The 25641-nt window shown below is 42.2% G+C and overlaps 1 protein-coding gene across 1 annotated transcript; it reads right to left on the reverse strand.

The window, feature by feature from the left end:
* Positions 1-664: 664 nt before the first annotated feature.
* LOC124777535 lies at positions 665-13616 on the reverse strand. Its single transcript, XM_047252986.1, has 2 exons — positions 13438-13616; positions 665-1348 (listed from the first exon to the last, which is right to left on the reverse strand). The coding sequence occupies exons 1-2, from the start codon at positions 13513-13515 to the stop codon at positions 1001-1003; spliced, it is 426 nt and encodes a 141-aa protein (XP_047108942.1). The 5' UTR covers positions 13516-13616; the 3' UTR covers positions 665-1000.
* Between the last annotated feature and the right edge of the window lie 12025 nt (positions 13617-25641).

Genomic DNA, 25641 nt, shown 5'->3' on the forward strand with positions numbered 1-25641 from the left:
AGAGAGCTGAGATTCTTTTGGCGGAAAGCCAGAATATGTAAGATATTCACAGGCGCTTGCAGAATTTCTACAGAGACCTGGCAGTGAACAAAAGCACGGTGAATCGTAGGGCGTCTGTTATCATCGTAACAAGGTCACGCAGACCTGCCTGACCTTCCGTGTACCGGACGGCCCACACAGTTGCGACTCCTGCAATGCTGGAACGTGTGGACACTCTAATTCTAGATGATCGACAGATCACAATCAAACACCTCACTGCTCAATTGGACGTCTCTGTTGGTGGTGCCGATACACTCGGCCACTAGTTAAGGTACTCAAAGCTGTATGCCCGGTGGGTTCATCGCCACCTAACGAAAGACAACAAACAGGAACGAAGAACTGTCTGTGAGGGACGCAGTACGTGGACGGTGGGGAGGTCATTGATGTAGCAAGACGTTGGCTCCGACGTCGACCAGTAGAGAGACGCCTTGTTGGCATATAGGCCTTCGAATTGAACGGAGATTGTGTTGAATGACAGGGTTTTGTTGCCCAAAAGATTTGGGAATAATAAGGTGTATTGGGATCCTGAATAAAACCAAACTACTTCCAAAAAAATACCTGTTGCGTTACTCATTGAACGCCCCTCGTATAATATAATACGTACATTAAGAGTTCCAATACAACATTTATAAGGTTTGATTTAACTTTATTGCCATCATTTTGATCGGAGCAAGTTACACAGATATATGAAGAAAGGTGGCTCCATTAGGAGAGAAGCTACCGATTCTACGGATATGTGCAGCAAAGTGTCAATTTCTGGAAGATAAGAATATATGAGAATGAGGAGCAGAACGTGACTAATACGGAAAAACTCTAGTGTGGCATGAGGTTGCCAGAGTACTATAGTACATGTTCTGTTGTTACAGACGCTATGTGCAAAGTCTGACTGAGGTTTCTAACCTCGCTTTTTCGTAGTACGCAAAGTTCTCCACGGGCTTTAGTGGGTCTGGAGATTTCCGAGCTAAGCAGTCCAGCCGGCAGCCGCCTGGGGGTAAAGCTTCTGGAAGCACTCCTGCTTGAAGGTGCAGCCGGTGACGACGTTGAAGACGAATCCGGCGGGGCAGGACTTGGGGATGGGCTGCAGTCCGCGCACGGGTCCCATGTAGACGCAGATGCGGAAGACGGGCGAGCAGGCGTCCGAGGTGTCCGGGAAGGCGCCGGGCCCCGGGCACTCGTCCGTCTGCCAGCGCTGCCACCACGAGCCCCAAGGGCTGGCCGCTGGAGAGGCTGCAGCCGCAGCTGCAGCAGAGGGGGCAGCAACAGCGGTCTGCGCCAGCAGCGACAGGGCCACCACCGCCAGCAACGCCATCTGTTGACATGGAGAACAGCATTGCGTTAAGGGGGACGTGCACGAAAACACATTTAAAAGATGCACCAAGTTCCTCGCATTACACAGTATACACACTACTGGCAATTAAAATTTCAACACCACGAAGATGACGTGCTACAGACGCTAAATTTAACCGACAGGACGAAGATGCTGTGGTATGCAAATGATTAGCTTTTCAGAGATTCCACAAAAGGCTGGCGCCGGTGGCGACACCTACAACGTGCTGACACGAGGAAAGTTTCCAACCGATTTCTCATACACAAACAGCAGTTGACCGGCGTTGCCTGGTAAGACGTTGTTGTGATGCCTCGTGTAAGGAGGAGAAATGCGTACCAACACGTTTCAGACTTTGATAAAGGTCGGATTGTACCCTATCGCGATTGCGGTTAATCGTATCGCGACATTGTTGCTCGTGTTGGTCGAGATCCAATGACTGTTAGCAGAATATGGAATCGCTGGGTTCAGGAGGGTAATACGGAACGCCGTGCTGGATCCCAACGGCCTCGTATCACTAGCAGTCGAGATGACAGGCACCTTATCCGCATGGCTTTAACGTATCGTGCAGCCACGTCTCGATCCCTGGGTCAACAGATGGGGACGTTTGCAAGACAACAACCATCTGCACGAACGGTTCGACGATGTATGCAGCAGCATGGACTATCAGCTCGTAGACCATAGCTGCGGCTACCCTTGACGCTGCATCACAGACAGAAGCGCCTGCGATGGTGTACTCAACGACGAACCTGGGTGCACGAATGGCAAAACGTCATTTTTTCGGATGACTCCACGTTCTGTTTACAGCATCATGATGGTCGCATCCGTGTCCGGCGACATCGCGGTGAACGCACATTGGAAGCTTTTATTCGTCATCGCCATACTGGCCTATCACCTGGCGTGATGGTACGGGGTACCATTGGTTACACGTCTCGGTCACCTCTTGTTCGCATTGACGGCACTTTGAACAGTGTACGTTACATTTCAGATGTGTTACGACCCGTGGCTACCCTTCATTTTACGACCCGTGGCTCTACCCTTCATTCGATCCCTGTGAAACCCTACATTTCAGCAGGATAATGCACGACCGTATGTTCCAGGTCCTGTACGGGCCTTTCTGGAAAAAGAAAATGTTCGACTGCTGCCCTGGCCAGCACATTCTCCAGATCTCTCACCAATTGAAAACGTCTGGTCAATGGTGGCCGAGCAACTGGCTCGTGACAATACGCCAGTCACTACTCTTGATGAACTGCGGTATCGTATTGAAGCTGCATGGGCAGCCGTACCTGTACACGCCATCCAAGCTCTGTTTGAGTTAATGGCCAGGCGTATGATGGCCGTTATTAACGCCAGAGGGGGTTGTCCTGGGTACTGATTTCTCAGGATCTACGCACCCAAGTAGCGTGAAAATGTAATCACATGTCAGTTCTAGTATAATATATTTTTCCAATGAATACCCGTTTATCATTTGCATTTCTTCTTGGTGTAGCAATTTTAATAGCTGTGTATTAAACGTCTTTATAGTATTTAAAATTTTATTTTCAGGAACTATTTTCTGTGCTTAATCTCTTTGCATGTAGTAAGCTTCTCTCATGAAGTTTTCTGAATTTATCGACTAGGAGAATTTCAATAATTTGTAATTATAATTAAGTTTAATACAAAATCCATGCAAAATTCCAAGCGCTTTCCCACTTATTTCACTTAACACACCAAACTTCAAAATTTACTCTTCAGGCAACATTTATTGCGTTCATAGAAATAACAGTACATAATCTCATAATTCTAGCCTGCATAGATTCTGAGAAAAGTTACACACACTTTAAAAAAACATAATTTCCAGGAAATGCAATTTGAAGTTAATTCTAATGTTTCTTCTTATGACATATCTTCAGATGGCCACATGTTTGTACTCAAGGTCCTCTCTCCCTTCAAGGCTTCTCTCCCAGTTTCTTGTTTTCGGCCTTCTTTCCTTTATTACGTCTTCAAATGACTTCTCAGTTGCAGAGAGGCGCTACAAATTATTTTTCTCAAGATGTCTTGAATGAAATTTCCTATCTTAAAGCCCAGTCTCTCTAAGACCTTCATCCTCCCTACGTTCCCGTCATTAAATACCAGAACTGCATCATAAGTTGCAGTTCTGGTAACTGTAACATACAAAAATGTGGTTTTAGGGCATTGTTCCGATATGAGTGAATTTAGTGACTCATTTGGATTCTGGATTTTGCCATGAACACGCATTTATAGAAGTTCAGGATCGGCCAGAAACATGTAAGTGGGCTTGGCAATATCCAGGATACAATTTGGAAGCCTCTCCTTGTGAATGTAGGGGTTGTTATCTCTTTGAGACTATAGACATTTACACGAGCTAGTGCGGCACAGCGGGGGTAAGCTACTTCGAACAGCATAGTGAACGCATCATTGTAACCAAGACAGACACGAAGCCCACGCCTACCACATTTGCACAAGTATATATGCCAACTAGCTAAGCAGATGACGAAGAGATTGAAGAAATGTCTGATGAGATAAAAGAAATTATTCAGATAGTGAAGGGAGACGAAAATTAAATAGTCATGGGGGACTGAAATTCGATAGTAGGCAAAGGAAGAGAAGGAAAAGTAGAAGGTGAATATGGAATGTGGTAAGGAATGAAAGAGAAAGCCGCCTGGTAGAATTTTGCACAGAGTATAACTTAATCACAGCTAACACTTGGTTTAAGAATCATCAAAGAAGGTTGTATTCGTAGAAGAGGCCTGGAGATACTGGAAGGTTTCAGACAGATTATATTATGGTAAGAAAGAGCTTTAGGAACTAGGTTTTAAATTGTAAGATACATCCACGAGCAAATGTGGACTCGGACCACAATCTATTGGTTATGAACTGTAGATTAAAACCGGAAAAACTGTAAAAAGGCAGAAGATGAGACCCGTATAAACTGAAAGAACCAGAGATTGTAGAGTGTTTCAGAGAGAGCATTAGGGAACGATTGACAAGAATGGGGGAAAGAAATACAGTAGAAGAAGAATGGGTAGCTTTGAGAGATCAAATAGTGAAGGCAGCAGAGGATCAAGTAGAAAAAAAGACAGGGGCTAGTAGAAATCCTTGGGTAACAGAAGAGATATTGAATTTAATTGATGAAAGGAGAAAATGCAAAAATGCTGTAAATGAAGCAGCCAAAAATGAAAATAAACGTCTCAAAAATGAGATCGACAGGAAGTGCAAAATAGCTAAGCAGGGATGGCTAGAGGACAAATGTAAGGAGGCAGAGGCATATATAACTAGCGGTAAGATAGATAAGCCTATAGGAAAATTAAAGAGACCTTTGGAGAAAAGAGAACCACTTGTTTGAATATCAAGGGCTCAGGTGGAAAACCAGTACTAAGCAAAGAAGGGAAAGCAGTAAGGTGGAAGGAGTATATAGAGGGTCTATACAAGGGCGATGTATTGGAGGGCAATATTGTGGAGATGGAAGAGGACGTAGATGAAGATGAAATGGGAGATACGATACTGCGTGAAGAGTTTGACAGAGCACTGAAAGACCTCAGTCAAAACAAGGCCCTGGGAGTAAACAACATTCCATTAGAACTGCTTATGGCCTTGGGAGAGCGAGCCATGACAAAACTCTACCACCCGGTGAGCAAGATGTATGAGAGAGGCGGAGTACCCTCATACTTAAAGAAGAATGTAATAATTCCAATTCCAAAGAAATCAGGTGTTGACGGATGTGAAAATTACCAAACTATCACTTCAATAAGTTACGGCTGCAAAACACTAACACGAATTCTTTACAGATGAATGGAAAAACTGGTAGAAGCCGACCTTGGAGAAGATCAGTTTGGATTCCGTAGAAACACTGGAACACGTGAGGCAATACTGACCCTACGACTTATCTTAAAAAATAGATTAAGAAAAGGCAAACCTACTATTCTGGCATTTGTAGACTTAGAGAAAGCTTTTCACAATGTTGACTGGAATACTCTCTTTCAATTTCTGAAGGTGCCAGGGTTCAAACACAGGGAACGAAAGGCTTTTTACAATTTGTACAGAAACCAGATGGCATTTATAAAAATCGAGGGGCATAAAAGAGAAGCAGTAGTTGGGAAGGGAGTGAGACAGGGTTGTAACCTATCCCCGATGTTATTCATCCGTATATTGAGCAAGCAGTTAAGGAAACAAAAGAAAAATTCGAATTAGGAATTAAAGTCCAGGGAGAAGAAATAAAAACGTTAAGGTTTTCCGATGACATTGTAATTCTGTCAGAGACAGCAAAGGACTTGGAAGAGCAGTCGAACGGAATAGACAGTGTCTTGAAAGGGAGATATAAGATGAACAACAAAAGGAAAACGAGAATAATGGAATGTAGTCGAATTAAATCAAGCGATGCTGAGGGAATTAGATTAGGAAATGAGACACTTAAAGTAGTAAATGAGTTCTGCTATTTGGGGAGCAAAGTAACTGATGATCGTCGAAGTAGAGAGGACATAAAATGTAGACTGGCAATGGCAAGGAAAGCGTTTCTGAAGAAGAGAAGTTTGTTAATATCAAGTATAGATTTAAGTGTGAAGAAGTCTTTTCTGAAAGTATTTGTTTGAAGTGTAGCCATGTATGAAAGTGAAACATGGACAATAAATAGATTTTAGACGAGAAGAGAATAGAAGCGTTCAAAATGTGGTGTTACAGAAGAACGCTGAAGATTAGATGGGCAGATCACGTAACTAATGAGGAGCTACTGAACAGAACTGGGGAGAAGAGGAATTTGTGGCACAACTTGACTAGGAGAAGGGATCGGTTGGTAGGACGTGTTCTGGGGCGTCAATGGATCACCATTGTAGTTTTGAAGGGCAGCATGGAGGGTAAAAATAGGAGGGAGACCAAGAGATGAATACACTAAGCAGATTCAGAAGGATGTCGGTTGCAGTAAGTAATTCGAGATGAAGAAGCTTGCATGGAGAGCTGCATCAAACCAGTCTCTGGACTGAAGACCACAACAACAACAACAATTGTGTGGCACAGATGATGAATTGTATGTTCATCTGTTGACACCATGTGGTAATATCTATCCCAAACTATTTTTCATACCAGTTACATTACATACATTCCGTTTGATAGCCTTGCCATTATACACTTGTAGAGTGTCTGTCATCGTCTTTGTGAGTCTGTTGTGTCCACCAATTCCCTTTCCATCTTCTAACTATTTGTCTTTCATACCACTAACAAAAGTCAAAGATGATCTATAAAACCAAAGAGTATATGTCGTTGCCTTTTGGATGCATCCTCTGCAAGTTTTCTTGAAAGTAATCCACGGAATCGTTGTTCACCTAGTTAGTATCGAAGGGTGACTTCGAAAAATGGTGTTGGCACGAAGGTTGCGTCACACATTTAGTTATATTTCAGGCACTTCGTATGTAATATAATCTCTGAAACTTCGGGTATTTACAGTCATGAGTTCTGCTACTAAATAAAAATAAACTCAAAATTGATATTTTCGGTCTGATTCATGAACGTCCCTCTTAAGGAGATATAGTTCTGTTTTCTGTTCTGTAATGTACCTTACACTGTCCTGAAAATGTTGGTGTATCATATATTTAAAACAATAAGACCTTCAAATTATTTTTTTTTTAATTTGACATGTGACTGACACTTTTCACCAACTCATCTACACTGTCACAGTTGACCAGTCACATATTGGATACTACACAGTCTAGAAGGCTGTGAGCTGCCTTGTTTTGACGCCAGTGTTATCTCTCAGTAGTTGGCATTACAAATAATCAAATCAGTCCTTTGATTCTGGAACTAGTTTATTAGATAACAATGTGCTAACCAGCGATTCCTTTAATGCACTATATATATATATATATATATATATATATATATATATATGCTGTTCTTTTATATATATATAAAATGACTAAGCGTAAAAAGAAACGCAAAATGCTGGTAACCGATATCTGAAATCTGAATTTGCGCCTGAAATGAAGGAAGTGTAAATAACCACAAATATGTTTCTGTAGTGGCTACGCCCCATAGTGCCTGGTGTATAAATATAGGCAAGCTGAGTTTTCTGGTAGTCTGGATGCATTTACGCATAAACATTATCTTCCTCTGATTGTAATGGAGGCAATCAAACCTATATTCAAAGATGTGGAACATCCAGAACTACTGCATAAATGTTTGCTTGGGAAACCCATAATGTGACATTCCCTTCAATAATGTTGTGTGATGCCATGTACCTAAAACCTGCTTTTTGCCCTCATGACTCTAAAGTCAGCAGTGTCCCACAATGCAATAACATTTATAGTGGGAACCATTAAGGACTGAAGGTTCTGGAAGGGTTAGGGGTGAGATTAGAGCAGAATAAAGCTAGAAAAATGTGAGGACTGGATGTGCTTCATATAAACCAAGCCGAGTTCGCTGCCAATCAAATCATAAAAAAGCAGGGAATTAAAGAAGAGGGCAAGCATTGAGCGAATGTAACCCTGAAGAGGACATTGAATGTGGACCCTGACAATCCTAGTGCATGAAAGAGTCAGAACAGTAAGTCAGCACGAATGTTTGCAAGTGAAAATCTTAAAATTCAGTGTCTCGGAACTACTTTATTTACTATGAATTACCCAAGAATAGGGCTTAACACACAGATTTGCTGTTTCATTTTTTATGTCCCTTTATTTACAAAATATCTGCCATATAAATTAACTGTTTGAGAAAATTTCACTGCCTCATACTTAATTGTTTCAATAGTTCTAGTTCAGTAGATCTACAAAAATAGATTCATTAATTATTGAATATCGGAAGTTGGAGTCTTAAAAACTTTCCCAAATAATGCATCACAAAGTTTGGTAATTTCATATTGGTAGCATCCGACATAGGACATCTCCCCTTAAGGTCGACTAACATGAGAAACTTTCTTGCGTCAGTCGAAAGTACAATCCTACGTACTATAAATGGAAATTTGTAACTGGATTGAGTATTTCTTGGTAGGAAGGAGGCAACATGTTATCTTGGATGGAGAGTCATCGACAAATGTAACCTAACCTAACCTAACCTAATCTAACCTAAGTAACTGCAGGTGTGCCCCTTAAATCTGTGCTGGGACCCTTACTCGTCGTGTAGTATATTAATGCCCTTACCGATAATTTTAATAGCAGCATCAGACTTTCTGCAGGTCACATAGTTATCTACAACGAAATACTGTCTGAAAACAGTCTGCACAAACATACAGTCGGATCTTGATAAGATTTCAAAGTGGTGCAAAGACTGGCACATTCCTTTGAATGTTCAGAAATGTGAAATAGTGTACTTCACAGTACGAAAAAATGTAGTATCCTATGACTACAATATCACTGAGTCACAGCTGGAATCAGTCAACTCATACAGATTTGTAGGAATATGAAATGGAATGATCGCCTAACCTCACTTGTAGGTGAAGAAGGAGGCAGACTTCGATCATCGGTAGAATTCTACGAAAGTGCAGTCATTCTAAAAACAAATTGGTTACGAAAGACTCATACTACCTATCCTAGAATACTGTTCGTACACAGAGAAGGGCAGCACAAGTGGTCACTCTCTTGTTTGGGCCGCAGTAGAGTGTCACAGAGATGTTGAAAGAACTTAACTGGCTGACTCTTGATGATAGACATAATATGTCCCACGCAAGTTCCAAGAGCCAACCTCAAACGTTGAATATAGGAATACGCTACAACCCCCTACAGATCGCTCCCGTAGGTATCACGCAAACAAGATTAGACTACTTAAAGATTCAACACAGGCGTACAAGCAATCTTTGTTCCCGTGCTCCATATGTGACTATGATGGGAAGTACCATCTGATATGCACTTCACAGTGATTTAAAGATATGGATGTAGTTGTAGATGTCGATGGGAGGGGAGTGCTGCACGTATGCGTTTTGTTTCTTCTTCCAAAGCCCTTCAAGTAGAGATTCTATTCCTATCATTGTAATTGGCCCAGATTTATCCCAATGACGCAATTTACATCATTTTTAATACTGCAACGAATATTAAAGAACAGTCTGGAATAATATTTAAAACCAACGTACTGTATCAACTAATATCCCTCTGTTAATACGAATAAAATGCCTCTAATGCAGACAAACTACAGCATCATACGAGAGAACGTAATATAGCATAACCATCTGTAGCCGTCGAAATTAATTACAATGAGAAAAAATAATGTGTAGCTAAGGATCTAAAAAGAAACTAGTACAAATTAATAGTGAAGCCAAAAAAGCAGGTACGCTATTGACTCGAAAAATGTGTTACTAATTGTGACTAGTAGGTTATAATGGAGAGCGAATGGCTGAGTTTGGTTTATGGAAGAATTCTGGGAGACGGTAGCTGTTCTATAAAGAAGAGTGCGTATAGAATATTTGTAAAATTCGTTTTTGAGCGCTACCCTAGTGTTTGGGATCCCCAACACGTCAGATTAAAAGTAGACATCAAAGCAGTTCAGACATGTGCTTCTAAATTTGTTTCCAGTAGTTCCGATGAAAATGCTTCTGCTACAGAAATGCATCGTGAATTCAAATGGGAATCCCTGGGGAGAATGTGACATTCTTTTCGGGAAACACTGTTGAGAATATTTAGATAATCTGATCTGCGGCTGTCTGCAGTGATGGGTCACAACGTCAAAGGAAACATATTGGCATTCATCATAAGCAGTGTAGTAAAATCATGAAAATTTACATGTTTATAGCTGGACAGGGTTTTAAATCAACATCCTCGTAAGAACTTATCACTGAGCCACACCTCTAGATAATACTGACGTCAACAGTGAGCATGAGTTAAGGTGTGTGTGTGTGTGTGTGTGTGTGTGTGTGTGTGGGTGGGTGGGTGGGTGGGTGGGTGGGTATGGGCCATACATTTCCTTTTTTATTGCCACCTTTAAAGTGGTGATGCTACGTCGACGCAGCAAATATATTTGGAATAAGGCTACAAATGTTGGGTGGGGTTGATCGTTTCAGTAATTGTTTTGGAAATGCGTTTCATGTTGAGTAACGAGCCGCACACAGTATTTAAACCTGCCAGATTGGAGATGCGAGCCGTGACGGCAACGCAATATCGACCCGGGAAGCACAGAACTTGGAGAATCTTTCGACGACCTAAAAATTTGTTAACGCCAGCCTCAGATTCGAATTGATACCTGCATGATTGTAGTAATACTTTTAGTTACGCTAGACCAGAATATTTTACATTCAACTGAATATTGTCTGTATTATACGAAAGATAGTTAGGGATTATATGGCAGAGTCATTGTATATATATATACTTTCAGAATATATTTTACGTGGTATGAGAATTGAGTGACTATGTGATGAACTTATTTTGAATTTATTACAATACACGGAGGTGACTAAAGTCGTGGGATAGCGATATGTATGTATACATATGGTGATAGTGTCGCGTACATAAGGTAGAAAATGGCAATGCATTGATGTAGCTGTCATAAGTATTCAGGTGGCCGCAAGACGGAAAATAACAGACTTTTAACCCGGAAAGGTAGTCGGAGCTAGACGCATGGGTCATTACATTTCGTAAATCGTTAGGCAGTTCAATATTCTGCGATCCGCAGTGACAAGTGCGTACCGAGAATACCACATTTCAGGGATTACCTTTCACTAAGAACAACTCAGTGGCCGATGGCCATCACTTAACGACCCAGTGTTGTTAAGTACTTACAGACAAGCAACACTGTGTGAAGTAACCGCAGAAACGGATGGGGTACGTACGACAAACGTATCCGTTATGGCAGTGCGGCGAAACTTGGCGCTAATTGACTATGACAGCACACGACCGAGCCAGCGCCTTTATGCTAACAGCACGACATTGCTTGCAGAACCTCTCCTGGGCTCGTTACCGTGTCGATTGGACCCTAGGCAGCTGCAAAACCGTGGGCTGGTCAGGTGAGTCCCGATTGCAGTTGGTAAGAGCTGATGGTAGGGTTCGAGTGTGGCGCAGACCCAACGGAGCATGGATGCAAGTTGTTAACAAGGTACTGTGTTAGCTAGTGGTGGCTCAGTAATAGTGTGGGCTGTGTTTACACGGGATTGACTGGATCCTCTGCTCCAACTGAACCGATCATTGACTGAAAGTGGTTATATTCGGCTAATTGGAGATGGAATTTTTGTGGATGACAATGTGCTACGTCACAAGGCTACAGTTGTTGAAGAACATTCTGGACAATTCAAGCGAATGATTTGGCATCCTGATCGCACGACATTAATCCCATCGAACATTCATGGGACATAATTCAGAGATCAGTTCGTGCACAAAATCCTACACCGGCAACACTTTCGCAGTTATGGACGACTACTGAAGCAGCATGGCTCATTGTTTCTGCAACTTCTAACGACTTTTTGAGTCCAGACCACGTCCAGTTGCTGCGCGATGTAGGAATAAGTAGGTTCGACACGATATTATGAGGTAAATCATGACTTTCTATACCTCATTGTACAGTGCAAGTTGCCATTCACTTAAAGCTTGAGGTGGGTTGCAGGAAGAGAAAATTATTCTTTGGGTGTAGTGATTTACTGCTTCGAAATTGTTATTCGCCTTGAGCTAAGGAACTTATGCTGTTGTGAAAATTACGTATGTTTTGGGTATTCAAATACGAATTTAGGGCCCCAAGACGAAGTACTCATACGTTGCACATAGCAGAGGATTTTTGTTTTAGTCCTCTTTTTATGGACGGTTCACCCTAGCCATATTCGTAAAGGTGTTATTCAGCGTGAAATGCGCCCTTGAGAACTCGATGTTGGATATACCCAGTCTTTCTGGCCAGTTATTGAGAAAGCCACAACAAGTTTCACATGACACAAATGGTACCATTAGCGGTTTCAATTCCTTACCAATCTTCATATGGTCTGTTTGAGAAGAAACAAAAAGGATGATAGTTCTGGTCCTAAATTGAGAATCAAACTTCCATACACAGCTAAACATATATAAATATATTACACAGTAAGTCGTCAAATTGTATCTCGTCAATTGAGCACAGATGTGTTTGCACTGCAAACGCCGCTCCAGCCCTCTTCTGTTGACGATTTGCTATGTAAGATATTTTTCTACGGATAGTTGTATATGGAAAATAAATTTATAACTTAGTTCCCTAGCGTTTCATCCTTCTTCTTTTTTTTCAGATATCGAGAGGTTGTAACAATGGAAATTTGTACCGAAATGTAGGAGGATCTGCAACGAATTGACGCATGGTGCAGGGAATGGCAATTTAATCTCAATGTAGACAAGTGTAATGTGCTGCGAATACATAGAAAGAAAGATCGTTTATCATTTAGCTACAATATAGCAGGTCAGCAACTGGAAGCAGTTTATTCCATAAATTATCTGTGAGTAGGCATTAGGAGTGATTTAAAATGGAAAGACCACATAAAATTAATTGTCGGTAAATCAGATGCCAGACTGAGAGTCATTCGAAAAATCCTAAGGAAATGCAGTCAGAAAACAAAGGAAGTAGGTTACAGTACAATTGTTCTCCCACTGCTTGAATACTGCTCACCGGTGTGGGATCCGTACCAGATAGGGTTGATTGAAGAGATAGAGAAGATCCAACGGAGAGCAGCGCGCTTCGTTACAGGATCATTTAGTAATCGCGAAAGCGTTACGGAGATGACAGATAAAATCCAGTGGAAGACTCTGCAAGAGAGACGCTCAGTAGCTTTGTTGAAGTTTTGAGAACATACTTTCACCGAGGAGTCAAGCAGTATATTGCTCCCTCCTACGTATATCTCGCGAAGAGACCATGAGGATAAAATCAGAGAGATTAGAGCCCACACAGAGGCGTACTGACAATCTTTCTTTCCACGAAAAATACGAGACTGGAATAGAAGGGAGACCCGATGGAGGTACTCAAGGTGCCCTCCGCCACACACCGTCAGGTGGCTTGCGGAGTATGGATGTAGATGTAGATCCCCTGATGATGACTTCATAACAAGTCTAAACCATTAATATTACCATTTGTGCGACCTGAGACTAAAATACTTGCCTGCTGTAGTTTCCAACTCACACCGAAGCACAACGTACAGGCTAAGGAATCAAGAGAATAATGCCTACCATTTTTGCGTCAGAAGCGATTCCCGTTCCACAAAGGCTAGAGGACCTCAGAGTGCTGCCGTGAATCACTGTTCTCATTACTGTGCGAGAAGCTACACTGATATTTCCGTGGAGACTGCGCCGCGAAATGATGCTGCTTGTACAGCACGCTTCTGAGCCTGTCTCTCACTGTTGTTCATGGTCGCCGACTGCCACTGTAAGGCTCAGAGGTTCTCGCTTGATAAGGCCCTAAAGAGGACAGATTGTTTCTTGTACTCGCCGCTGGCTTCTGAATTAGCTTCCGATCGATGTACAACACTTTGTTTAAAGCGAGCAAAAATTTGTAAACACTTGTACGTTTTCTTTCTTTTTCGATGTTTACATTTTTCTCTTTCTTTTGCCACAATTTACATCATTCCCGGTATTTCTCTGCCTTTTATGAATCAAACACTCTACAGATGAGTTTTTCCAGGAATTATTAACTTGGGAGCTAACCAATAGAGAAAAAAATTACAGTGCCCATCCTCATTGTCAAAAGGGCGATTATGAGCAAAGAAAACTGCACTGAGCGTCTACGGTTATATCTCCATCTAAACTCAACTAAACTCCGTTCGAAATGGCCATGAAGGTGCAACGGTTTCGGCTGGCCGCCATGTCATCCTTAGCCCACAAGCGTCACTGGATGCGGATATGGAGGAACACGTGGTCAGCACACCGCTCTTCCGGCCGTAAGTCAGTTTACGAGGCTAGAGCCGCCACTTGTCACTCAAGTAGCTCCTCAATTTGCCTCACAAGGGCTGAGTGCACGCCACTTACCAACAGTGCTCAACAGATCAGATGGTCACCCAACCAAGTGCTAGCACAGCCCGACAGCGCTTAACTTCGGTGATCTGGCGTAAATCGGTGTTACCACTGCGGCAAGACCGTTGGGATATCTCCAGCTAGATCACGCAAACCTCTTTAAGGATGGTACTTGGGGTACCACTATCATTTATTCTCTTGCCGGACTGTTCCATTTGAGAATTCTACATGCCTGATTTTCTTCAACTACACTTTAGTACATGTAAGTCGGACTGAGTAATATTTTCCTCGTCTCTAGGAACATACACTCTCGGAATTTAGAATTAAACTTTTCCGTGGCGCACAACGCCTCTCTTACAGCGTCAACGACTTTAAATGTATAAACAGCTTCGTGGTACTCTCACATACTAAATTAATTAGTGACGAAACGCGCTGCTCTTCTTTAAACCTTCTCTATTTCTTCTATTAATCCCAATGGTAAAGATCACAGACTACTGATAAATATTCAAGAATCGGTCGGACGAGGATTTTTGAGCTACTTCCGTTAAGGAATCAAACTGGCATTTGCCTTTCATCAAGGGAAGTGGGTTAAATGAGTATTTCATTAATTTTGAAACAGCTATTCAATCCGAGAAGTTACAAAACCAGACCTGTTTTTGGAATATAATTCTTTTCAACATTTAATTTATTGTTTAATGCTGTACCATCTTGCCCATAATATACAGAACAAGACCTGAGCGCACACGAAAATCCACAGTCACAGTATTATTAACGCATATGTTCTGGGATAAACAACGAATATTTTCACACAATTACAATCCTAATGATTGAACCGACATATATTTCCACACATCTTTACACAGTATATCGTCAGGTGCCTATAGCCATCTACCACCAAAGAGACCAAACAAGAAAAGAGTTTGTTAAAGTAATAAAAATTTAATATTTCTACATGGAAGCACGTGAATTTGTAATATTTATATAATAATAGCCGGTTTATGCGAATAATTGCCACGTAAAGTGGCACGTAAAGTGCCCTCCGCCACACACCGTTGGGTGGCTTGCGGAGTATAAATGTAGATGTAGATGTAGATTACGTCAATGTTCAAGGAGTTTGCTGTGCATCCACTTCTTTGTTCGGCATTTTATGCCGCTTTCATTGTGATGAATGGCGACAATTGGTAAAACAGTATCTACAGTGCAGAGTTATTACACTGAGATGACAAAAGTCATGGGATAGCGATATGTAAATATACAGATGGCGGTAGACGATCGACGCGAGTGCCTCTGCTAACAGCACCACATCGCCTGCTGCGCCTCTCCTGGCCTCGTGACCATATCGGTTGTACCTTGGACGATTGCAAAACCGCTACCCGGTCAGATGAACCACGATTTCAATTGGTAGGAGCCGATGCTAGGCTTCTAGTATGGTGCAGACCACGCAAAGCCTTGAACCCAAGTTATCACAAGGCACTGTGCAAGCTGGTGGTGGCTCCATAATGGTGTGGGCTGTGTTTACATGGAGTGAACTGGGTACTCTGGTCCAACTGAATCGATCATTGAATGGATATAGTTATGTTCGGCTACTACGAGACCATTTGCTGCCTTTCATGGTCTTCATATTCCCAAACAACGATGGAATTTTTATGAATTACGATCAACCATTGTGCCGGACTATCACTGTTTGCGACTGGTTTGAAGAACTTTCTGGACAATTCGAGCCAATGACTTAACCACCCAGATCGCACGACATGAATCCCATCAAACATGTATGGGACATAATCGAGTTCGAGTCTCGATCCGGCACACAGTTTTAATCTGCCAGGAAGTTTCATAATCGAGAGGTCAGTTAGTGCACAATATCCTGCACCGGCAACACTTACGCAATTGTGGACGGCAGTAGAGGCAGCACAGCTCAACGTGTCTGCAGTGGACTTCCAACGACTTGATTTCTCGACGCCACCTCGAGTTGCTACACTACGCCGGACAATAGAAGAGTCGACACTATGTTAGGTGGTATCCCATGACTTGTGTCACCTCGGCGTATCCTGCGAGATATACAAACTGACGGCGCCGTTTTGTTCGAAAATTTCAGTAGAACGTCACAACAAGTCTTTGATTTTCTGTTTTAGTTGTTAGCACACTAGACTCGCAATCGGGAGTCTGTTCGAACTCGCGTCCGGTTATCCTGATTTATGTTCTCCGCGTTTTTGATCGGTCCAGGCAAATGCAAATGTCAGCATGGTTCCTCTGAAAGGGCACATGCGATTTCCTTCCCCATAGTTGACACAGCTTGTCGTTCGTATCTAATGAACTCGATGTCGACGGGACGTTAAACCCATTCTTCCTTCAATTGAGCAACTTAGAGCTTGTTGCCCTAGTCAATAAGTTTTTATATGTAATGGACTTTCGGCAGTGGTAAGACTGGCAATAACGTTTCGTCTGGAAATCTGCGACTTATATCCAGACTGAGCTAATTATTTTCCGTTTCGAAACAAATCATTTCATTGATTAGTCCTGAGATTACGAAATACCTGAGGTTTTGTCATAATGATCATGATTGTGTTGCCTTCCGTAACAACTGGTCAGTGTTTTTTTGTTTTTTTGTCAACACACATCATTGCACATAAATATCACGAAAACATACCCCAGCACAGTACACAACAGATCTCAGATGAGCATAGTTGCCTTTCTTTACCTAATTTTCATTTCATTTTTTAAAGAATTATTTACACGACGTAACTTAAGAATGATTATAGACTAACTACGTCGGCGTCAACAAATTCTGGAATGTCAGAGACCTCAGAATCCGCTACAATGGAGCTCGTGTTTTAAAAATTTGTATTTGTATCTCTATGTCCGTCACTTCAGTTTCTAGTAGTCTGTCGAAGAACTCCACCTGTGCTACCTTTCACAATTGTTCAGATGTCAGTCTCCTCAATCTTTGTACTCTTCAGGCGCTTATGCCTGAATGTTCGTCCACAGTTTCCATTTTTTCCAAATACAGTTTTCACAAATTTATAGACTGCTTCTTTTATTTTCCAGCTCGAAGATTTATCAAAATCTTTACAGTAACAAGAGAAGAGACTTGTTATCTTTAATCACTCCCATTTGGTACTCAGGACAAAGCTTCTCAAAATTTTTGTTCAAATAATCTTTGTCTGCAAATCATTAGATGCAGAGTTTCATATGACTCATCTTTGTCTGTAATTCTCATCTATAAATTTCAGAGTGATTTTTCGGAATCAATAGACATCAGTTCACATAAATCGTCTGAAAACATAAGCACGGCACATTACACAACTGAGCCCTCATGGGCACCAGCTGTCTGTGCTAAAAAGAGCAAAAATTTCCATCATGTACGGAGGGACCAATGCGCTATGGCGCACGTCCTTCAGTTCGAACAATTTATGCATGTGCATACGTGCCTGCGCTGTTGGAAATGTGCAACGCATGCACGCAGTTGAACAGAAAAAAAGTAACGTGTGGACACCGCTTTATAACTGCAACAGCCAGCACCCATTTCAGTAAAAGGGAAACACTTTCAGAATCTCAATGTAGACAAGTGTAATGTGCTGCGAATACATAGAAAGAAAGATCCTTTATCATTTAGCTACAATATAGCAGGTCAGCAACTGGAAGCAGTTAATTCCATAAATTATCTGCGAGTAGTCACTAGGAGTGATTTAAAATCGAATGACCATATAAAATTAATCGTCGGTAAAGCAGATACCAGACTGAGATTCATTGGAAGAATCCTAAGAAAATGCAGTCCGAAAACAAAGGAAGTAGTTACAGTACAGTTGTTCGACCACTGCTTAAATATTGCTCACCGGTATGGGATCCGTACCAGATAGGGTTGATAGAAGAGATGGAGACGATCCAACGGAGAGCAGCGCACTTCGTTACAGGATCATAAAGTAATCGCGAAAGCGTTACGGAGATGATAGATAAACTCCAGTGGAGGACTCTGCAAGGGAGACACTCAGTAGCTCGGTACGGGCTTTTGTTGAAGTTTTGAGAACATACATTCACCGATGAGTCAAGCAGTATATTGCTCCCTCCCACGTATATCTCGCGAAGAGACCATGAGGATAAAATCAGAGAGATTAGAGCCCACACAGAGGCATACCGACAATCTCTTTCCACGAACAATACGAGACTGGAATAGAAGGGAGAACCGATAGAGGTACTCAAGGTACCCCCGCCACACACCATATGGTGGCTTGCGGAGTATGGATGTAGATGTAGAATACAAATCTTATCTTCAACTAAATTTTGTTGGCGATTAAATTATTCGTCTGTCATTATTCCAGGTCTGCCTTTTTCTGTCTCGTTAATGGAAGCTTGCCTATTATAAAAACTGTGTAACTTATAGCTTCTAGTAATAATTATGTCTCTAATAGTAACTCAAGTGACCCACAATGTTACACAGACGCTGCGAAATTATTTTTTTAATACTGGCAACGAAATAGACTTTACCGTACTCCATGCTTTTATTACGCACCAGGTTTTTTTACTACGTATGGTTTTGATATGGACGTGACAATATGAATACGTGGAAATGATTTTTATTTCGTTTTTTGTGTCCTGTTCATAACTATCGTTGCCGCTGTGACCTGCCCCGTAACGACAGAGGTGGTAATTACAATTGTCGTAGCTCTGTGTGTTTGTGTTTTTCCTTGTTAGAAAACTGTGGGAGAAAATTATTTGTATCATGAAGATTGATTCGTACCGTAGGGCTCAGTGATAATTGGGAGAATGTAAACTAATGAACACATTCGCCAACACTTCCCCGTCATCACCAACGCGGAATGCGACTGGTGTTGCAATAAGTTGATGCTTAAATCTTTGATAACCTTGTCCTGTCTATGCATTAGTTAGATGTTACTTCTCTACAGAATTAAAATTGTAGCATGCATTGCAACAATTGTGGCGCAACCTGACTGGAAGAAGGGATCGACTAGTAGGACACTTACAATGCTTCACTAAGTTTGAAAGGAATACAGTAGATGCTAACAGTGAGTTTTGAAAGATGAAAGCAGCAGAAAGTCAGTTAGGTAAAAAGACAAGACCTGACAGATTTCCTTGATAACACGGGGGGGGAAGAAAGGAGAAATATAAAAATGCTGAAAACGAAGCAGGCGATAGGGAATACAAACGACTAAAAATAAGATTAACAGGAAGTATAAAATGGCTATGCAGGAAGGTTAGAGGACCAATGTAAGGATTTAGAAGCACATATGATTAGGGGAAAGATAGATACCGCTTACAGGAAAATGAAAGATGTCTTTGGAGAAAGGAGAAGCAGCTGTAAAATGTAAGAGCACATAGATGAAGATGAGATGGGACATATGATACTGCAAGAAGAATTTGACAAAGCACTAAGAGACCTTCGTCGAAACATGGCCCCGGTAGCAGGCGACATTCTCTCAGATCCTTACCTTGCCTTGGGAGATCCAGCCACGATAAAACTCTATCTGGTGTACAAATTGTATGAGAAGGGCAAATAACCCTCACTTCAATAAGAATGTAATAATTCCAATTCCAAAGGAACCAGGTGCTGATAAGTGTGAATATTACAGAACCATCAGTTTAGTAAGACATGGGTGCAAAATACGAACATGAATTCTTTACAGAAGAATGGAAAAGCTGGTAGAAGCAGACCTGGGGAAGGTTCAGTTTAGAATCCGGAGAAATTTTGGAACACGCGAGGCAGTACTCACCCTATGACGAATCTTAGAAGATAGATTAAGCAAAGTCAAACCAACGTTTATAGCATTTGTGGCCATTCACACTGTTGACTGGAATATTCTCTTTGAAAGTCTGAAGGCAGCAGGAGTAAAATACAGGGAGCGAAAGGCTATTTACAGCTTGTACAGAAACCAGGTGGCAGTTATAAGGCTGGCTCTGAGCACTATGCGACTTAACTTCTGAGGTCATCAGTCGCCTAGAACTTAGAACTAATTAAACCTAACTAACCTAAGGACATCACACACATCCATGCCCGAGGCAGGATTCGAACCTGCGACCGTAGCTGTCCCGCGGTTCCGGACTGAGCGCCTAGAACCGCTAGACCACCGCGGCCGGCAGTTATAAGGATCAAGGGGTGTGTAACGTAAACAGTGGTTGAGAAGGGAGTGAGAGTTTTGTAGCCTACTGCCGATATGATACAATCTGCATATTCATCAAAAGGTAAAAAAAGCCATAGAAAAATTTGGTGTAGGAATTAAAAGTTCAGGCAAGAGGTTGGCCGACGACATTGTAATTCTTTCAGGGACAGCAAAGGACTTGGAATAGTAGCTGACTGAAACGGACGGTGTTTTTAATGGAGGATATAAGATGAACATCAATAAAAACAAAACAAAGAGAGTGGAATATAGTCAACTTAGGTCATGTAATGCTGAGGGAATAACATTAGGAAACGAGACACTTCGAGTAATAGGTGAGTTTTGCTATTTGGATAGTGAAATATCTATTGCTGGCCTACGTAGAGAGGACATAAATCTGTTTTCATGCCATTGACCGTCTACATTTTAGGCTTTTCTGAAAGTATTTATACGGAGTGTAACCACGTAACGACGTGAAACATGGGCGAAAAACAGTTTAGAAAAGAAGAGAACAGAAACTTTTGAAATTTGGTGCTACAGAAGAAGGCTGCAGATTAGACGGGTATATCACGTAACTAAAGATGAGGTTCTGAACAGAATTGGGGAGAAAAGAAATTTGTGGCACAACCTGACTAGAGGAAGGGATCGGTTGATAGGACACATTCTGGGAAGTCTAGGGATCACCAGTTTAGTATTGGAAGATATTGTTAGGGGTGGGGACGGGAGGGGGGAATTATCGAGGGAGACCAAGAGATGAATACAGTAAGCCGATTCAGAAGGACGATGTGAGCTGCAATAGTTATTCGGAGATGAAGAGGCTTCCGCAAGATAGAGTATCATGGAGAGTTGCATCAAACCACTCTTCGGACAACAACGACAACTACAAGTTGAGCACGTAAGTTGGGCGTTGCACTAGGTCGCTTAAAATACGTCATCTTCTGACAGGCTACGTTAAAGCGTGTCGGCATAGTGTGGGTAAAGAAAAGTAAAGTAGGTAGGTAGCGAAAAGTCGTCTGAATCAATGACCTACCTGATATGAAGCCATGTTGATCAGCGGAACGTCTCTTCTTGTCACTCGTTAGCTTGGACTCGACTCTCAGCTTTACTCCACGAACACGACAATATATACCTAAAGCGTCTGTTTTGACCAAAGGCTGCAAATAAAATATGACTGTCGTCGTGTCACAAACAGCGGGTGACAGTGACGGGGTGTAGACGGGAGGATGACAGTTGTTTGAGCACAAAATCTCCGGCAGGGCAGGAAGTTTTACGCAATGTTTCTCCGAAAGGGCGTTATGTGAAGGTGCCTCTCCTTATCTAGGATCCCAGTGCGCCGCACGAGCAAGCAAACAGCGAGATAGCATCGTGAATCACTTGTTCATTTGTTCCACCTGCGGTGCTTGCATTCCTCACTGAGTTCGTGGCAACTTTCTGTAAGCAGACCCATCCATGAAGTGACGCATGTACGAATTCGAAAAATTAATGAAGGTCTGCAGTGTAATATAACTGCGTTCCTGAATTACAATATTGAATATTTTCTGCTTTCTGTAAGCAGACCCATCCATGAAGTGACGCATGTACGAATTCGAAAAATTAATGAAGGTCTGCAGTGTAATATAACTGCGTTCCTGAATTACAATATTGAATATTGTCAAGACGCGTGGTATAGTGTAAGTTAGTAATGCTGTCCATGTCCTGACGATACATACCGGAGATTTGCAGGGGTTGGACAAAAACATGTGAATACCACAGAAATGCATGCTTCATGATAAATGCCGATGCTAGAGAAGACTGCAGATTGCGATGTTGTATTCGACCAGAAACGGCACCTGTGCAATGTCCTCAGCACGTTGCAAATGTCAGTCTCTGTTGGAAGGGTGTTCTGTGTAGTTGTGAATGCTTTATGCCGGAGCTAAGTGAGTTCTAACGTGGACAAATTGTTGCTGCTCCTGTGGTGGGTGCTTCTGTAACCAAAACTGTGTGCCGGACCGAGACTCGAAGTCGGTAACTTAGTCTTTCGGGGACGAGTTCTCTACCACTAGGCTATCCAAGCATGAGTCACGACCCCTCCTCACAGCTCTACTTCCGCCATTATCTCGTCTCCTACCTTCCAAACTTCAAAGATCCCTGGTTCTAAGTTTCATATCAGGACACACTCAGCCGCAGAGTGAAATTTCATTCTGGAAACATCCCTCAGGCTGTGGCTAAGTCATGTCTCCGCAATACCCTTTCCTCCAGCAGGGCTATTCCCGCAAATTTCGCAAGAGAACTTCCGTGTAGTTTGGAAGATGAGAGACGATGTACCGCTGGAAGTAAAGCTGTGAGGAAGGGTCGTGAGTCACGCTTACATAGCACAGTGGCAGAGCACTTGGAAGCGAAAAGCGAAGGTCCCGAGTTCGAGTCTCGGTCCAGCACACGCTTTTAATCTGCCAGGAAGTTTCATAGAGGGTCTGTATTAATCCATTCATATTCGTCCCCCCCCCCCCTCCCGCCCCACCCGTGTATGCCAGGAGAGCTGTACCTATTGTACAATGCTTAATATCGCTGCCATTATAGCCAACAACAGGCCAATCAGGCCAGACCAATTACAGTGTCATGCTCAGTCAACGGCATCATCGAAATGCAATATGGAGGCGCGAGGGATCAGCACACCGCACTCCCAGCCGATGTCAGGTTAACAGACCTGGTGCCGCCGCTGTTCGTTCAAGTAGCCCTCCAATTGCCTTCACGAGGTGACGTGCACTTCGTTCCAGTCCTTCCCCACCAGGGCAAAATCTCTGGCAATACTACGAACCGCACCCCGGTCTGGCACACAGTTGTCAGCTGCGCTGAATGTGCTAGTGCATCAGTGATCAGTCGAGTGTGCCGAGTGTGAATTTCTTATCTAACTGGAGTCCTAGAATCTATAGAAGCGGAAAGCACGAATGGAAACTCAAAGAAGTTCTTTCAGTATACAAAGAACGTAAGAGAGGTTATCAAAGTGAAAACCTATTCAAAAAAGATAAAAATCAAAATATGCTAACGCAGCTGGAAGGTATCCTAGAGAGACGGAAGAGTATTTCTTAGAAATGTTAAATTGCACTTATCCGCACATAACGTTCACTTACGCAATGTCTGAGAGTGACAGCATTAATAATGACGAATGTAGAATCACAGAACAGGAAGTTATCCACTCCATTCAAAAGCTCGAAAACAACAAGGCAGCAGGCGAGGACCAGATTTCAGCAGAGATGTTAAAAGAGGGCGGAAGCAAACTACACAAAGAAATTTATAACCTTATCACAATGAACTGGAAAACTGAAACACTGCCTGAAGATAAGAAAACTGCAATAATTTGTCCCGAACACAAGAAAGGAAACAGAATGGAATGTGGAAATTAAATGGGAATCAGTTTGCTGAACATAACATACAAAATCCTGTCAATGATCATTCTGGAAAAATTTAAACCTTACGCAGAAAACATTACTCAAGATTACCAGGCTGTGTTTCGAACAAACCTTGCCACAACTGATAATTTGTTTACCATACGACAGATCTTTGAGAAATATTGGGACTTTACCAAAAAACATCCACTGTCTCTTCATTGACTTCCAGCGAGCCAACGATAGCATCCACAGAAGTAGCTTCTACAACACATTACGAGAATTTAGTATACACAGTAAAATCATTAGGATGATACAACTGGATGGCTCACCTGCAGTGAAGTTCAGAGGATCCATATCCCCCACCTTTCCAATTAAAACAGGCTTACGACAGGGAGACGCTCTTTCATGTGTCTTCTTCAACCTTGCATTAGAGAAAGTGGTTCGGGAGAGTAATTTACATCTATACAAGGGTCTCCGATTCGAACACAGTGAAGTAAAACTCCTGGCTCATGCAGATGATGTAGTGTTGCTGAGTGAAACTGAAGAAGAACTGAAGACATGTACAGATCTCTCAGGCACAATGCCAGCAAAATTGGGCTTTTGATTAACCAAGAGAAAACCGAATATATGGAAATAGGTAGAGTCATAAACCCAAGCCCTTACTTTGAAATTGACCAACATTCTAAATTCAGAAAAATTCTCCAGTTTAAAAACCTTGGATCACGTTTCAACAGTAAAAATATCATAACAATGGATATAAATGAAAGAATAGCCTCAGGGTCAAGATGTCTGTACTCACTAAGCAACCCACTCAAAAGTAAAGCTTTGTCAATCACCACAAAGATGAAGATATACAACACTATTATCTGCCTCGTAGTACTGTACGGTTCATATAGCTGGACGCTTACAAAAAATGAAATAGAAAAACTGAATGTTTTCGAAATAAAAGTAATGAGAAAAATCTGAGGACCTGTGTTGGAGAATGGCGTATGGATAATTCGAAAGAACAATGAAATTTATCAGTTGATGAAGCAACCCACTATCATCCAGAAATTAAAAAGTAGGAGACTGCAATGGACTGGACATGTGGCCAGAATGGAAAACAACAGAATCACCAAGAAAGCATTTTAAGGAACTCTCCAGGCAACAAGACCATTGGGCCGACCTCGTACGAGGTGGAAAAAGGACATCGCAGAATTAGGAATTTCCGCAGGGTGGAGAGAGGCTGCGAGAGATAGAAGGCGGTGGAAGCAGATCGTTGATGCAGAGCGTGGTCTACAGTGTCTGTGATCGCTCAGAAGAGAGAAAGAGTGTGTGTGTGAATTTCTAGAATCTTGAGTACGAGGGCAAAAAAACGTCTCCAGTACGCATAAATAGGAATGCAAATAAAAATTTTAATGAAAATTAATCCAGTAGTGAAAAAGTCGTAGGCTGGTATCGCTATTTAAAGATAAAAATAATTATCGTTGTTATTTGGCACTAAGCACCAACACTCCCAGGTGTCGGACTGTATGGCGAACGACATTCAGATTGGTGTTCCAGCCCTGCCTGGGGAGCCTCCAAACACGTCTTCGCTGGTCAACGGGCCTCTATTCGAAGCGAAAGTCATCACTGGAGACAATCCTGCTACAGTCAATGAGATTTAGGGTCGAAGACGTGTCTGGACACGTCCCAGACAGTGGTGGGATGCCAACCTGATTGTCGTCCGCCATACAGCTCAACAACTAGGATGATGGTCTGGGGAGCCATTTCTTTTCATTGCAAGACCTCTTTGGTTGACATCTGCCGAGTTTTACAGCACCCTTTTGTTGGCCTTCATGGCAAGCCACCCTGGACTTACATTTCAGCAACATAATGCCCGCCTGCATACAGCGAGTGCTTCTAGCGCTGATCTTCGAGCTTGTGAAACCCTACTGCGGCCAGAAAGGTCACCGGATCTCTCCCCAACT

The sequence above is a fragment of the Schistocerca piceifrons genome, chromosome 2 (genome assembly GCF_021461385.2).
Source record: "Schistocerca piceifrons isolate TAMUIC-IGC-003096 chromosome 2, iqSchPice1.1, whole genome shotgun sequence".
Classification (NCBI taxonomy): Eukaryota; Metazoa; Arthropoda; class Insecta; order Orthoptera; family Acrididae; genus Schistocerca; species Schistocerca piceifrons.

Bases quoted from the DNA above. Each gene is read 5' to 3' on its own strand.
- LOC124777535 (XM_047252986.1), bottom strand. From the start codon at position 13,515: ATGAGAACAGTGATTCACGGCAGCACTCTGAGGTCCTCTAGCCTTTGT. The intron at 1,349-13,437 runs GTAGGCATTATT...CCATGTCAACAG, and splicing joins TCGCTTCTGACGCAAAAATG to ATGGCGTTGCTGGCGGTGGT.